This window comes from Sinohyriopsis cumingii, chromosome 3 (assembly GCF_028554795.1).
Source record: "Sinohyriopsis cumingii isolate HCF-2022 chromosome 3, ASM2855479v2, whole genome shotgun sequence".
In the NCBI taxonomy this organism is placed as follows: domain Eukaryota; kingdom Metazoa; phylum Mollusca; class Bivalvia; order Unionida; family Unionidae; genus Sinohyriopsis; species Sinohyriopsis cumingii.
Genome location: NC_142963.1, coordinates 149,851,703 through 149,869,688, shown reverse-complemented (window position 1 = coordinate 149,869,688; position 17,986 = coordinate 149,851,703). Strand labels below are relative to the sequence as shown.

Below are 17,986 nucleotides of genomic sequence, written 5' to 3'. Positions count from 1 at the left end.
GGGGACTGCAACTTTTGCTGGTGGGACTCGTAGACTCCTAGTTTTAACATCCTTGCGAGACCTCTGATGCATTAAGTACATCCCCTAATCATGCTTCAAGTATATCCCCTAATCATGCTACAAGTACATCCTATAATCATGCTTTAAGTACACCCTCTAATCATTAAGTACATCCTCTAATCATGCATGTAAAAAAATCCTCTAATCATGCACTAACTTCTAAGTACATCCTCTAATCATGCTTCAAGTACATCCTCTAATCATGCACTAAGTACATCCTCTAATCTTGCATTAAATGCATCCTCTAATCATGCTTCAAGTACATCTCAGGGAAACGCCAATGATCATTGTATGATATACTGGCAAGCTCTCATATTACCTTCTTTACTTGCTAATAAGTACAGACCAACTGGAAAATAGCACAGATGCAGATCTCTGGTTGCATAATGTGCTAACAGATTTGGGTCTAAGCAGTTTGTTTGGAGTAATTAGTAAAACAAAGACCTAGATCTGCTGGTGCATTGTGTGCTGGCAGATCTGGGCCTATACCGTTTTCATATGAAATTGACTCATAAGCAAGAATACATGCTAGTTTCAACCTTCAGTGACATGTAATTTTTGATGACACAGCTGTCAAAATTTTAGCAACTGTTTTCTTTTCCCCTTTTGAAAGTGGTATGTATTATTCATGATAAACAATCTTGCATGTTATGCATATACCACAGGACTTGTAGTTTTCTAATTAACTGACATCTCCCCCTTGTTTTTATCTGCAATGACAATGTCTGTGACAAATAAAATTGAAAACACTACAAACTGAAACTGACTGCTTACAATTTCTTGAAACATACATAATTCGGGGGGGGTTGGTTCTTTGAGGGACAGTTTTTCTTGTAACAAATTAAAGACTGCTTGAAGAATAATTTTTGAATTTTATGTCAGGCAGAAATCCCAATGATGTCATGTGTAACACATAGATAAATACAAAATAATTAAAAAAATGAGGAAAAAATGTTAGAATTTATGTGCAACTAGAGACATTTTGTATAACTATATATCTGGAGGAAATGTGATATGTAAATTTTGTCAGGATATGTACAGTGTAGACCTAGATCTATCATCACATAACAAGCCAGTAGATTTGATCAATGCTATTCAAACCAATGCATATTTACAAGCGAACAGCATCGACCCTGACCTATCAGCACATTATGCAATGGCAGTAAATATGGGTCTACACAGTTTGTAGCTGGAATAATGGTATACATCAGTGAACAAGGTAAGAAGAATCCATAAAATTACATTAGCATGTAAATTTGAGGTTCTTACTTTTAGCAAGTAAATTTCTCAAAGTATGCACATCTTTTACTATTGCAATTTTACAAAAATAATAAATTTGGTCTCACCTGAGACAGGAAAGAGAATGGCAGATAATTGTAAATTCACTGTCTTCAATGAGATCCTGCCCATTTATCATATGTCAGAGTCGTCAAATCACAAATTCACACACCATTTATACTGTTTTTTTAAGCAGAGTATTACTAAGTATTTTAACACATACCTGGTGGAGAATACTGATAATAATGTGTGATGTGATTTTGATTTTTAACGTAGCTTTAACAATTTTTCAGTCATATCGCTACGATGTCTGCAATGTGGCAGTTTATAGTGATGTCTAGCACTGGGGCATCATGCCGCAGACATGTAGCATGATGTCCCACCCAGTCACATTATCCTGACACCAGGCCAACCAGTCCTAACACTAACCTCTTAATGCTGAGCGCCAAGCGAGGCAGCTGTTAGTACCATTTTTGTAAGTCTTTGGTATGACTCGGCCAGGGATCTAACCCATGACCTCCCGCATCCGAGGCGGACGCTCTAACCACTAGGCCACCAGAGCGGTCTGATAATAATAAAGACCACATATGGTCACCAATACAATGTGTTCTCTTAAGTCAGGTGGTCCTTTACTACAGGGTTTAATTTAGCATCTACTGCATTTGTTATGGATTCAGACTTTGTGGTCTCTTAGAAAAAGGCTGCAATGTTGACCCAAAAATGTCTAAATCTGTACAAGGTACACAATAAGCCAAATGAAACTGTTAAACTGAACTGATTCCACACACCCCACTGCAGCCATTTTTACAAATATTAGCCATTGACAATGTACATGCCATACCTTGTAATTATTTCCTTTGCTGTATGTTTATTTTACCTATTATTATAACAAGATTAAGTTTGTAAGACATGTCTTTGTTCAATATATATGATAAAAATGTAATACACCTGTATGGTCATCATTATGTATTTTTGTACTTCAACATTATGTCCTAATGAATAAAATCAACAATGAAATCATGCATACTCCTACATACATGTTCATTTACATGGGTACTGATTACTGCTCTTCAGACAGGTGGCCTCATAAACAAGGTGGTCATTAGGACAGTTTGACTGTACTATAAATGGCCAGAACCAATGAATTGCCACCATGCTAACCTAGCACCTTGATATATGAAATACCTACCTCCAATTGTCATTTTGTAGTCCCTTCGATAGGAATTGTTCACATATCTCTGAACGAAAGATGTCTTTCCCACTGTGGGATCCCCAATAATGAGAACCTTGAATAGCACTTCACTCATTTTAGTCCTAGTGAGAGCAGGATAACTCGTATCTACTATAATCTAGACTAATGACTCTCTTTATCATCTGTCACCAAGTCAAAACCATGCATTATCGCAAAGGGTTATGCCAACTGACACCTTACATGAACCTGAAAAGGAAAAAAATGCATAAAACAATTACCATATTGAAACAAGATTGATCATTTAAAGAAACAGATTTCACTTTGATTTCCATAAGGAAGTAAATACAATGATCTATGATTGTCATGGTTAAGCATAACATCAGCTCTACCAGCAGCAGGGGGGGCGAATCGGACATTTTGTCCAATCGTCATTTGGCTTAATTAATACTTTCTGCACTCAGCGGATCCGGTGTCGTCAGCGCCCGGTAAAAAAAAAACGACGTCGTCGTCGGGTGGGTCGTCCAATCGTCATTTGGTTTAATTAATACTTTCTGCGCGCCGATCCCAGCGTCGTCAGCGTCCGGTAAAAAAGCGTGACGACCGCGTCGATGTCTTCGCCCCCCTGCTGCTAAGAAGTTATTTACAATGATCTTACAAACAGAGTGATCACTAACTCCTCCTCTTGTAAATCAATTAGGTTATTTGACTGATCAGTAAGTCTGAAATTAATTCTTGTTAAAAACCGATTATGGCATCGCATATAGACCGGATTAATCGGGCTCTCAACGATTAAGAATCCGGGAGGGGCTGTTGGTGAAAATGAATAAAGGATATACCCCTGTTGAGCTTGATTTGATTGCTTGGTATCTACCTGGTAACTCCCTTCGATAACATCACACACTAGATTGATTGCTATCACCGATGCGATATTTACGTTGTATGGAGCAATATGCCTACCACCATCTCCGTTATCGTGTCTGAGGATAATTGATGGACCGAGAAAATCATTAAGATACCTTCTTAGTTCTGGCGCGTTGTATTCTGTAAACTTAAAATCAGGTAAATCGGCTTCTGTGATATTATACTCGGTTAGGAATTTTTGTTTATTATCATCGCTGTTAGCGGATATTGTTTTAACGATTCGCTCATTAATATATTCCATGTCTGATATGAGTTGATTTAACACCTCAACGTGTTTTCGTGCTTTTGTTTTCCGCAGTTGTTTTAGTTGAAAATGGTAATTACGATTAATCTCGATAAAAGTACTAGCGATATCATTTAAATTAACTGTGACCACGGCAGACGATTCAGGAGTTTCCTTATACGGAAAATACCATTGCATGGTATTCCTGTTTTGAAATATAAACCTGGGTAATAACGTGTTTTTTATAATAGACAAATCATCTCGATACCCGGGATTAATCTCGTGATATGATTGCGCATTTGTGTGCAAGTCCACGGGGATTTCATGAGGTGGATTCTTGGGCCAACCTAGTATGGTTCTTATTGAACTGTTATAAATATCAACCATATACCCCGGTGTGCTTATTTCAATCGTCGACGATAACGTCGGTTCATGAACCGTAATAGCGATTTTTGATTCTTTTCCTGTGATCGATTTTATTCTGCGTTGAAATTCTTTATTGATTTGTTCTACTTGGTATGACCCAGTTGGTATTGTAACCTCCTTCCAGTCTGGGGTCCCATCGGGTTTATTTGTCCATGCAAAAACCAGCGAGTTATTAGGTTGTTGTCCGTTAAATGCATCCGCTCGGATATTAGGCCAACTGTGATATACTCGCAATATTGCCAGCGCTATTTCCTTCACTGGAATCGGAGAAGGGAAGTTTACACTGAATTCTGGCTTCGTTGATGTTATCGATATCATACTTGTTTGTACCGGAGTGGTGTTCTCCGCGATCCGTTGAAGTAATTGAAACCCTTTGGGGTTCAGCGACATTATTATTATTCGCTGTTTCTAGTGTTTAATTTCAACACCGAATATTAACAACCTGCTTGTTTTCAGGAGAATGTTTTGAGCCCATTGAAGTGGTTTCAGCGACGTGGTTTCCAGCTTCCAGTTGAAAATCCTCGATTTTTGACATCGCGGAGTCATACAACTGGACCATCGTGGAGAATTCAACATCGAATATAAACGAATTATCTATCGCCAACGAGATCAACCCGGATAATTTCGAGTAGGCGTCGGATACTATTTGATGTTTTACTGTATACTCGTTGAGTTTTTTCTGAGAACACGATGATATCTTTCTAGTGATTGCGTTGGCGACTCCAGCAATTGTTGTCGCCGCGGAGATAGCGATTGGAACAGCGATCGGGGCCATCATGGTCACCATGGATAAAATGACACCGGTACCAGCTACTATACCTGACACCGAGTACACGACCGCATCGATGGCGGTTATTTTTTGACGGTATTTTTTTATTTTTACACGGTATTGTTCGGAAAGCGTTTTCAAATTCGCGGAGAATTCTTTTACGGTATTGAATCGATATTGATGTGACGTCGGTGATACCTCTGATTCAATTACCTTGGTGGTCATTTTTATTTTAAAAGAGCTAGTGTTTTTAATTACTTAGATCCGCTACAAATTCCACATACCATGTGATGTTTGCCCTGGTTAAATTTCTATCAACGGCTCTAATTGTAAACGGTTCAGTTGCGTCCTTGTCTATAATTGTTGATATTGTATTGTTAAACCCGAATGAACTCGACGATGATATATTAAACTGCATCATTGAAACCAGTGTCAATCGATAAATGCCCTTAACAGTTGCGGTAATATTTACTATATTCTGTGTAGGAGTCCAAGTTAATGATCCATGCCGAATCGTGTATACTGTGTTGATGGTGTTCTCATGAGGGATTTTTATTTTTGTCATTCTCGGTAGTCTGTCTTTGATATCTGTAACATCAGCTCTGATTGTTCCTATTTCCTGTGTATTCTCGGTCATAGTATTTCTGGTCACTGCAATATTAGTTTTGATTGTTCCTATTTCCTGTGTATGCGCGTCTACACTCCTTTTGTTCGCTGCAACATCAGTTTTGATTATTTCTATTTCCTGTGTATGCGCGACTACACTCCTTCTGTTCGCTGCAATATCAGTTTTGATTATTTCTATTTCCTGTGTATGCGCGACTACACTCCTTTTGTTCGCTGCAACATCAGTTTTGATTATTTCTATTACCTGTGCACGCGTTTCTATATACCTTCTGTTCGCTGCAGCATTATTTTTGATTATTTCTATTTCCTGTTTATGCGCGTCTATATTATTCTTGTTCGCTGCAACATCAGTTTTGATTGTTTCTATTTCCTGCCCATACGCAGTGATATCATTTATAGTTATTGTAATTTCATCCGGTTTGACATTTTTTCTATCAAAGAATTTATCAACGGTGTCATCAACCCTGTTAACATTTTTTTGTAACGAGGTAAATTGGCCCGACAGCGTTGTAAACTCCAAAATACTATTTTTTATCACTGCAAGATTTGGTTCGGTCACCGTCGGGGTCCCAAAAAAACTAGCAGTAGTGAGTTGTATACCGGTGACAGACTTTTGTATTCCCTCGAACTGATTTGCTTGCGCGTTAAATCTATCATAGAAATTTTTTAATGAATTCGACATGGATATATAATTGTCGCCCAGTGTATTTATTTTTCCATTTATCGTCAAGATGGATTCACCTGATTTAAGTCGTCCGTCGCCGGTATATAGCACGATAGTGTTCTCGGCGGCATTACGCTGTCGTATTAAAACATCGTCGAGTGACACATTACTGGATTTCAATTTACCCTGGCGGTCTTGAAATACAACTATTTCACCTGGGTCAACACTGGTTAGATTTAACGTATCAGCGATTTCATCCTCGATTAGTTTTTTTATGTCATCGGTGGCGAGCGTTTCCGTGGATTCTTTCAGCGCCGAAACAGGTCGTCCCCAGATATCAATCATTATTATTGTAAAAAAACACAGTGTTTTTAATTAACCCGCCGGGCCTCTACGACCCCACTAGTGTATTCGTTTACAACCACATGAGGTGGTTTCCGCGATGATGAAATCGCCGCGAGTACGTTCAATACCTCACGGCCGCATATCGGTGGGTCACTTAATTGTTGTGTTGGCAGCGTGGAATAAAAAACCAGGGCTGAACACGCCCGGATATACCGCATGAACTCGTTCGGCGGGGCTAGCCCGTATGAATCAAAATAGACGATCGCACGCGGATCAATTGCGTATGCAACCCAATGAGTTCCGGCTCCGGAGGATTTATCGAGGTTAATTATACCGGTTTCAATATTCCTTGGTTTCGTTGGTAATTGATCCCTCATAAAAACACCTCTGAAGTTTTTTATCGCTAATGCGTTTGCGGCATCTATTAAATCAAAATTAGACATAGGAGTCATTGACTCTTGCGTTAATAAACGGTTCCCGGTAGTCTTAGACCCTTCCCCGAGTACCATGAATACGGGGTTCCCGGTAGTCTTAGACCCTTTCCGGCTACGGGTCGTCCTCGTTTCTTTTTTTTATAGCCTTTCCCGCTTGCCTTCTTCAATGCCATTCCCGCCGCGGTACCAACGGCTCCTAATGCCGCCGCCTTCGCCACTGCTGGGGCCGCCGCGGCAATCAACGCTGGAATCGCAGCTAACAGCGGAAATATCCCACCGGTCTTTTCCATGTTTTTAATCGCTGCGGCCGAAAAATCTATTTGAACACCCTTTTTATTCTTCATCGCATCATTGAAATGTTTTATTTGACGCGCCGTCAACGATATCTTATGATTACCACCTGCCATCTGTGACGGCTTTAACGTTATTGTGGTTCCACATTGTTTAACCGACTTTGATCGTAATTTCTTGACTTGACCATCGGTCAACTCTACACCGACAACACTATACGACATTTTTATTGTAAACGCGTTTATGTTTTCAATTACATGTTTTCCACTGGTGCATCAACGATTCTCATTCGTCCACCAACACCTTCCAACAGCATTGATTTATCGCTGAGAATGACAGCAATCGCTCTATAATCAACACCACCCGGGGCTATACGAGCTCGGAAGTGTATATCAACGACGGACTGTCTCGTTAAATCAAGATGTTCCAGCGAAAAGTAATAAATCGGATACAGGTTTTTAAAATCAAGTTGTGATATTTGCAAACCGGTGTCAACGTTTTGATCACGACCCATATATGACAGCAATCGATGGTACACACGTGCGACATGGTTGTTGTCGTAATTAAGCTGTATATCCTCGGATGGTTCCTGTTGTCCGTTTATTCTCAGCGAAACCTCCCTGACTCCTAATCGATCAAATATCATATGACTGCGTTCTTGATTACCCAATCGATCCCTATTCTGTAGCGCTATAAATATATGACACGGGGCTGAAACGCCTTGTTTTGATGCCAGGTGCCATGTAAATGTATCAGCGACATTATCCTCTTTAGCATCAGTTGTTACCGCTAGCCAACTCAACAACGATTTCCCTCCCTGTTCCATAAATGATAACAATCGTGCTTCCGTGGTAACTGATGGAGTCAACACCGGCATCCACAATGCTATTTTAGTTAAAACGACTTTACCGGCAGCGACACCAGCAGCACGCCATATTGCATTGTTATCATCGCCCCTTCGCGTTAGCGCGATTGTATGCTTAGCCCCATAGATAACTTTTCTGACATTTCTACAAAATCCGAATATGTGATGGAGTGGAATCGCGCATGAAAACTGTCGGCATTGTCCTTGTAATGTTGCTACTCGTGTTGCAAACCCTAGATTAAAATTATCTTTAGTACTTTTTATAACAGTGAAATCAGTGCCTGGTTTTGCTCTGCGGTCTGGATTGGCTGCTTCAGCCTGTGGGTCAACTGCGGTATTTTCTTTCATCAGCACGTTAATGTACTGAATATGATCAGCGTTATTAGTGGTATCCTTTGCGAACATCATAGATGGGCCCGCCGATCTTGTATAATCATCTGAGTATCTTGCTAGCCCAATTATCGTTGTTGCAACATCAACCTCACGTTCTATTGATTCAATTTCTCGCCCGTCAATAAGATATCTGGCACTCTCAAATAACGCCACAATACCGTTGTTGACAAAGCCAACTCGAACACGACCGTCATTTGCGTATGGCGCATTATCGGCAGCATTTGTTACAAGTTCTCCCTCAATTTTGATAAACGCTTCACACGGCAAAAAGTATTTACTGGTATCTTGGACTTGAAGTTCAATTCGCGATCATAGGTCGGCTTGTGGTGGTTGATAGGAATAAAATTGATAATCACAGACAGAATCATCCCTGCGCACTGGGGCGTCCATATCAAACGCGGGATCAGCGGTTCGCGCAAACATTTTATTATTTATCATGTTGATGTTTTCAATTGCGAAACTCTTTGAGTGGAAAATCTACGATTTTCATCAACATCGTTTATGTCGTAAATTCTTTGAATTTAAACCACTTCCCGCTATCGCGTTCATGAGCGCGTTGGTTGTTGCATCGGTGGATGGCTTTGCCATCAATGACTCTAGTTTTTCTTCCACGGCGTTATTTATTACTTTACTGACATTTGCAGGCATCACTGTCGTTGATGGCATCACCGGTGGTTTCTGTTTTCTTTTTCTCACCAACGATGCTAGTTTATCTCGTGCGACAGAAAACGCCCTTCCGGCAACATCTCCAATAGCACTAATACCCCTATCACGAATAACATCAATAGCCTTCATTGATAATTGTTTGGCTAACGGCGCCACTTTTGGAGCCATTCTTGTAAATAACCCCGCAATGGTGCTACCGAGACCGTCTCCGTACCACGCGCGGTATACAGGCAATCGTGAGTTTACCACGTAGACGCTGACTGGTTTATCATGGTTGTAGTGTATGATCATTTTATTATAAAACACCAGTGTTTTCCAATTAGTAATTGATCACCACCCCCCCACCACCGAATTATAAATTTTGTCAAAAATATCGATTTTCTCTAAATGATTTCCTGGGGTTTTCATCGGCGGTAAAAATCCGCGGTTTTTGTCAATTTTTGTCGTTTTTTGTCGTTTTTTGTCAGTTTTTGGTAAAAAATATCGATTTTCTCTAAATGATTTCCTGGGGTTTTCACCTGTAAAGACTGACAAAAAACTACCAAAAACTGACAAAAAACTACCAAAAACTGACAAAAAACGACCAAAAACTGACAAAAAACGACAATTTTATAATTTTTTTAATCATCCACTAACTCGTCAATGAGTTCTCGATATACATTAATGTCCATGATACCACCAGCAAATAACCGCCTGCAAATATCAGCGGCCTCATTGATTATTTCCGGAGAGTTATTTCCGGCTCGTTTTCCTCCGATTAGTACTTCCAGCCGTGATATATCACTGAGAACATTACCAGGACAAGTAACGTCTTTACCAACAGAGTATCCTTTTCCTTTTTTTGGTTTCCTACTTTTAACCTTATCGAGGAATGCGTCGTAAATGGGATCACCACGACGTGATAATTCGTCTTTATATCTACTTGCTAAATACACTATTCTTGTCCATTTTTCCACCGAATTTACATTTTTCTCGTAGCCGCTATTGATATGCTCATCTCGTGTGCCCTTAGCAAAATTTGTAACAGTAAAATTAACTAATTCTTCATCGTCAAGATTTCTAATTGTGTCTATTGTGCTCTTTTTAAGTACATTACGGGGTATATTCCCCTCTTTCTGTATTTCTTCCGGTATTTCTTCTTCTGGTTCTCTTGCGGTGGCGCCTAGTTCTTCTTCATCGGCCATTGTAACATAAGGTTCTTGTGGGTCCGTTATAGCGAGTGGTGGCGGCCTTTCCCTCCGTTGGTGTGTTGTAGCAACCGCTATTTTCGCAGGAAGTGTTTCCAGAGACTCTTTTGTTTGCTCGGTCTGAGCCGCTATCTTTTCAAGCGCACCGAGGACGGGCACAGTTGCGCTTTTTACCGGGGCAAAGAGTTGTTCGCTTCCAACAGCAAAATCAGCTTGTAGTTGTTGCCGCGTTTGAAGTTGTTTTCGGACCCTGTCTCGTAACGGTATGAACTTTTTAAGCGCTGCTAGCCGCTCTCTGGCTAGCCGAGTAGTAAGTGATTCGCCTACCATTATTGCAAATTGCTCCGTAATTTCTAATTTCCCTGTGGCAGCGTCAGACGCACGTTACCACGACCTATCGGGGGAAAAAAAAAAATGTATACAACGTAAAAATTCACTTCTGTACGCTACGTGAACAGGTATGCCATTAAATTGGGGGCTCCACGGAGTTTTCGTCTATAATCCTTCTAATGTTTTTGATCTTACTAGAAATCTCCCGCCGTCGTTCATAAACACGTCCGAGTTTTTTCGTATTATTTCAACGGCAGTAAATAGTCCAATGAATGCATTTACGTCATTGTGGTACAGGTTTTCATTAATCGTATGTTGTAATCGTTTTATAAAAGCGTACTCGCGGGCCAGAGTAAAACGCCCCCGTTTCGATTGTTCGTTAATAATTTCATAATCGGATAATATTCTTTCGCTGTTGAGACCATCAGATAATTCAATTCCTTGATTTTTTAATTTTGAAATCTCGGTTAATATATTATTGATGTCTTCGATATTCATATTCTTATAAAACATCTTATTTCTAAATAAAAAAAAAATTATTTTACAAAATGAACCCTGCATATCAATCCCGAGGTGTGTTATCTAGTATCAAGTATTACAGTTGGTTGAAACAGACAATTCGTCACGGTGACCTTGTCACTCGCTGATATAATCGGAGGATTTATTTATATACGAAAATCGAATTATGTGTCCATTTTTACCTGATAAAGCTGTTTGATATACTCGTTCTGCCTCAAATCGTACTGAGGCCCTACAAATGTTGAAATATTTTCCTGCCTCATTCATTGACCGAAATATTTTTTCTTCGTGCGTTGATGTATCAAACGATTTGACACCCCTTGCTTGCTTTGAGCATTTACCAGTTTGGCCTTTTTTACTATTTTCACTCTGAGAGATAGCTTGCAGGTTTATAAGAGAATTATTTTGAGGACATCCATCAATATGATCAATAACGAAACCATCCTCGATTAGCCCCTTAAACGCTTCATATACCACCCTGTGAACAAGATAAATTTTCCCCCCGGCACCAAACACCAAATACCCGTGATTATTTACGGTATCAACTGGTTTTTTTAGTCTGCGGTTTCTAACAACGCCGTCGCAAGATGCCTCGTAATTAACGAGCACAGGATGCAGCTGAAATTCTTGGTTCATTTGTATAATAATACTACTTGTCTAATTCATTATTTGGTTTAATTATAAACCTTGCAATGTAGTCCTGAGGAGCTTTGATGATTTTGTCCTTGACGGAGTCAATGACGGCGTTTTTTATTCGCTTGTCGTAATAACGTTTTAACTCTCTGTATCGCTTTCCGCCACAATTGATACACAACTGTGATTTTCCTCTTACACCAACGTGGCAAACCAAGCACGGGAGGGGGCCAAGAAAACCATTACGAACGCTTTGTAAATGATACCCGCAGAATTCACCTCTACATGATTTATTGCACGGGGTTGTCGACCCAATCATCAACCATTTGCAGTGATTCATTATACTATATTCTTTCATTTAAATACTTGTTTTAATTATATGGAGGAGTTCGAGAGATTAGCAGCAATTAAGCCCTGGAAAAATATTAGGTTTAATCTCGATAGAGTCCTCAAGGATGCACCAAAAGCATTAATAAACGATAGAACCCTGTTGAATAAAATACGCGATTGTATCAATGAATTTAAGCGTGATGGTGCATCTCATAGTTGGTCAACATTTCGAATTGATGGTGTTGTTGATGCTACCATGAACGACAACCGCACAGCAACAATAATATCACAACTTGACGGTAAAAAGTATTTCTTCAGAGTAAAATTCATTGTCCGGGTGGAATCAGGTAATTGGATCATACGTGATAAATTTGAACCGGTTCTCAGCGACAAGAAATCAGTCATTGTTAGCCGCGACTCCAAGCCAGGGCTGTTAACCGGAACTGACAGACCATACTATGAACGAGCGTATCCTGAAACAGCAGTTGTCTATGGAATATACCCGTTAAAAAAGAAACCTGATATCGGAAAACTAGCGCCGATGAAACAGTCAACGGGGATAAATTGTGTAGCAGAATGAGTAATAGAGCATTTTACAAATGCGTGTCGAGGAAATAAACTGACCGATTTACGACGTAGCAAAATAAACCAATGGGAGGAGACAGTGCGCGAGCAAGGAGCAACCATCAGCGACATAGCGAAATTAGAAACGTCGTTGAGATTTCCAATAACCGTTACAACAATAACCGGTGAAGTATTATATGAATCAAAGTATAAATCAAAGGGAGCCCCAATCAAAATTATTGATCATAACGAACACGCGTGGACGCCCGCGGTCACAATATTTCCACAGGATAGAACAGTAAAGTATATCCCGGGGGAATTCCTGGGAGAGGATGGTTTTCTCGCGGAGAGGAAATTATTTAATGCTATTGCTTGTTTGTGTAAAAACGACCCTGTGTCAGTGTGGTTACTTCGCAGCGCTGAAAACGATGCGGATACCTTTGATCAGTTTGTAAGACCAAACGGTGAATTATATCGCACTGAAGCGTTTCACAACAAGATGAAAAAAACCGCCATGGAATTTGAAGAGCATGATGAACAACTGCTAACAAATTGTTTTACGATTCCATCGGTTGCGGCTCATGTTGCAGCAAGGAAAAATGCGTGGAGACCAACGCGCAGGGAATTTCTACCGGATGTACAATCCAGTTGTTTGGAATACTATCACGGTGGACTATGGAACACTGAATACAACCGCGACGCTATGATTTCCGTTGATATGGTTGCCTGTTATCCAGCGAGTTTTCTTGGGTATGGATCCGCCGCTGAGTACTTTAAACGATTTGGACACCCCAGACATGAAATGACTCATGTTGCTATTAATGGACCACTGCCTGATTTTGATTTAACCGGATTCGCTCGCATAGTATCATTTGAATTCGCGGCAGGACTTCATCGCTGTTGCTATATTTGGATTGGTAGACACATGACTGAAAAGAAGTGGCTGCCAATAGCGCTGCTACGGTATATGATTGATTGTAGCATGCTTGTATCGTTGATTGTCAGTGACGCGATTATATCATACCGGGCGCAGACTGAAGTCTGGTTACCAGAACCAGAGCGTCTAGATAGCATAATTGACGAGTCCAGAAAACACATTGATGCCAACGAGGAATATATCATCGTATGGTCCAAAAAGATATTCAACCAACGAAACCGCGAGGCAAAAGATCTCGGTAGAAGAATAATTGGTAAGTTCACACAAGGTGGAAAAAAGTGCGACTACAAACGATATTGCTCACGGCTGATTATAGATGATGCAGAATATGATTTTGTAATCAAGGACGCAGTGGCAAAAAATAGATACGTGAACTGCAAAACAGCTTTCTTGTCCAATGGAACAAGGTCGGGTACAGTTGTTACCTACAGCGATGGAGACAGCCTGGCATATCCACATTTGAGGGCGTCTATGCTGGGTTATGCCACTATCAATTTATTCTCGATGATAAATAGATTTCCCGACACCGCGGTTAGAGTTGCGATTGATTCATTTTACATAGACGTAAAGTATAAAGGAAACATAGCCGAGTTTACTAGTCCGGACGAGAGTTGGGGTATATGGAGAATTAAAAATGAAATACGACGCGATTATTCCCCGTCAGCAGATGTCACCGTTGAAAATAATTACTTACGCGGTGATAATCTATCAGAATGGTCTAATGCACCACCGTGTTCTGATCCAATTTGTAGATATAAAACAGTTTATTTAAGCGGCTGTGGCGGGTCGGGAAAAACGACTCGGGCAATTGAATTATTTCGAACGCGGGCAAGTATAATCGTGCTTACACCGACCCATAGACTAGCGCGAGAGATAAAACAACGAAATGTTGACGCCGTTACTTATCACAGCTTTTTTCAATACAGCGGCGGTGAGTGGACTCCTGATCGAATGGGGGAAAAATTTATTCCTGAGGTTATCATCTGGGATGAGATATGTACTGTTTCGTTAGATGTTTTACAAATGTTTCTTGAGTGGTTGCTGCGCGCGAATACAGCGGTGATAATGTGCGGAGATCATGGCCAACCACCACCATTTGTCGGCGAGGGTCCACATGATTGGTTAAAGGGTTTTGTGGACTATTATGAAGAAACCGATACTGATTACCGAGCACTTGATGAACAACTGCGCGAGGTTAAAAAATTAATCAGATTACAGCTGGATAGAGTTCAATGTGAAATAATCCGCGAGGTGATTCCGGAAACGCCGTTAAATGAATTCTGGGAAACATGGAGACCAAACGATTTGATTGTAGCGAGTAGAAAGATAGTCAGAGACACACTTCAGCGGAAGTTGTTTACGTTGCATAAGGAAAAGTTTCCAACACGCCCAGTGCCGTTATGTTATAGACCCGCGGACACACAGCGGCAGAACACTGAAGTTGAAATCCCGGGCCCGACAGCGTCAGGGACAAAAAAACAAATTCTTGTGCTGAATGATATTGTGCTCGTTGATATCAGCGTCGTCGAGGACGCGCTACGTGCTGATAAATCCCCGTGGACGCTAGGATACGCAACGACAATACATTCCTCGCAGGGATTGACTATCACGGATACAATTGTTTGGATGGTTGATAATCGCATCGAATGGTCAAATCTAGTCTATCTTGCAGTGTCCCGAGTACGGAGGATAAATCAGCTTCGAAGAATTGTTATTGACGAAGCCAGTGACAACGATGACATCATCGATGCAAGCGTCATTGATAGAAAACTCTCGCGTTACCGCCAACAGGATAAAAAAAAAACAGCGGCGTTTTGATATTGATGCCGAATTAATAATTGCGTTACGACAACAACAGAATAATCACTGCGCGAGTTGCAATTGTGTAATGCGCTGGCGTTATTCGGATAAAGACGCTCGCCAATTTACCGTGGACAGGATCGATAACAGTCTCGGTCATGTCAAAAACAATGTGAGGTTGACCTGTCTTGAGTGCAATAGACGCAACGGCGCTAGTTAAGACCACGCGGGGGCAATTGAGTATCGTCAGGTATCACTTGTAGTTGCTCGCGTGTAAACCCCCGCTGTGGGGCAGTTGAATCCAGTCTATAGATCGGTGGTCTACCAGTTGATCGTGTTATCGTTGATATGTTATGTGTGGTAACACTCCAAATAGGATCAGTAGCTCTTTTTTTACCGCCTTCAAGCTCTCCTGGTTCATACAGATATCTAACAGTGACATCGCCGAGAATCGGCTTGGAAACGCTATCTATTTTTGATCTTCCGGGTATATACTTTTTTTTAATCGCGTCGCTGGGCTTCATGTTGATTGCTCGGGTAATCTCGTTATTTAACGCTGAAATTACGCCTGGTAATCTTTTAACCCATTCACGAGATCGTTTTTCCTGGATGAATTCTTTCGCATATTGATATCCAAATAACCGTTCAGCAAGAGTCCGATTGAATCGTTCAACAATTGCCTGATCACGATGTAGCGCAGCATGACCTCTTCGTATCGCGATGCTATGATGTTTCAGCGTTGATAAAACAGCGCCGCGAAATTCATTGCCAGGATCAACTTGTAATAGATTTGGCCAGCGCAGAGGACCCCTTCGGTAAATCCGCTCAAACGCATCGGCTACTTCAGTTGCTGACTTTGTTTTTAACGGCTCCGCTTGTTTGTATCGACTCGCAACATCAACTACGGTTAGCGCGTATTTGTAACCGTTGTCATGCGGCAGAAATAGTATATCAGCCTGATGAACTTCATTGGGTACGCTGACATCAAAGCGCGAAAAGTTGATTTGTTTAGGCGGTGGTAGATAAATTTGCCATATAGCCTGTTTGGATAACCAATTAGCCGCAACGGCCTTTGTTACCTTTGCAGCGCTTGCGAGTTTACCAATTGCGGCCTTCCCCTTCCAGTATCCTCTCGGAGAATAATAGATGGATTCCATGTTGTTATTATAAACGCTAGCGTTTTCAATTACCAGCGCGAGAAGCTCCGCTTCCAATCATTAATTTACCTTTCATAGCCGATTTTACCAACCATGAAGCCAATTTTTCTTTGAATGATTTATCAGGAATAGCATTTAACGCGTGAATTAATTTTACATCCGCGATATGACGCTGTTGCAGATCGCTACTTTTGTAGTAAGCAACATCATGAGCATGACACGCCTTATCGATAGCGTTTATTGGATACTCACCGGGTTTGGGCTGATTTTGATCATCGAGTCTGATATCTAATCGTGTTCCGGGGCCACAGTAGCTATATCCTGGGAGGTGCTTTTCTCCTGGATACTTTGCCCACGGTGTTCCGGGGAGTTTTGATAACTTGGCTGCAATATCACCTCCTCGCCTTTTTTTAAAACATCCCCGGGTCTAATAGAAATAAATCTAAATTTCTTTGTACCGCATTGTACACACTTACCAGTAAGTGCCGATGTTATTTCTTGTTGTAACGGTTGTCATATCATTTGTGCCAGTATGCACTCTACACTTCACACAATATAAATCCATAATTTATGTATAGAGATATGAATATAATTGATTTTTCGGCGACTAAAACAAGAGAACCAGTTAAGCATGTTGCAGCGTTACCAAACTCGATCCGGATGATTATCATCGGACCATCTGGATCCGGCAAGACGCAATTGTTACTCAATTTAATAATGAGATGGATGAAGTGGGATAAGTTGTATTTAATCGCCCCTAGCGTGGATGATCAACGATGCTACGAGGTGTTGAAAGATTTTAACGAGAATGCATCAGCGATCGCTGAAAAAAATGTTATTGAGTTTATTACAGATATCAATGATGCACCAGGTATTGATGATATTGATGGCGACGTTAACAATCTAGTCGTGTACGATGATGTTATGTTAGACAATCAAAAAAACCCAGCTAGGATATTTTCCAGAGGCAGGCATAAAAACACCGACGTGATATATGTCACTCAACGATACACTCAGATTCCAAAAGTAATCAGAGACAACTGTAATATTCTTGCTGTATTCAACGGCGTTGATACACACACGCTACGAAATATTTGGCAGACATGGACTTTAATGGTTTTCGAAACTTTTTTAGTCATGCTCAGTCGACCCCACATGGATTTGTAACGATAAATTTACATGATCCTCGGACACGATATCGTATCGGACTTAACCAAATATTCGGTTAGTTGTAAATAATTTTCATTGTAAATAGCCCCTTAGCAGCAGGGGGGGGGGCAATGACATCAACGCAGTCGTTGCGCTTTTTTACCGGACGCTGACGACGCTGGGATCAGCGCGCAGAAAGTATTAATTAAACCAAATGACGATTGGA

General features: G+C 40.7%; 1 protein-coding gene across 1 annotated transcript in view; it reads right to left on the bottom strand.

Annotated features, from left to right (window-relative positions):
- LOC149804144 (ras-related protein Rab-29-like) overlaps window positions 1–17,986 on the bottom strand; it is a 52,330-nt gene that overhangs the window by 25,047 nt on the left and 9,297 nt on the right. The window contains exon 2 of the mRNA XM_089954094.1: window positions 2,528–2,776. Within this exon, the coding sequence (XP_089810220.1) occupies window positions 2,528–2,645 (118 nt within the window). The 5' untranslated portion in view covers window positions 2,646–2,776. The remainder of the gene's footprint in view (window positions 1–2,527; window positions 2,777–17,986) is intronic.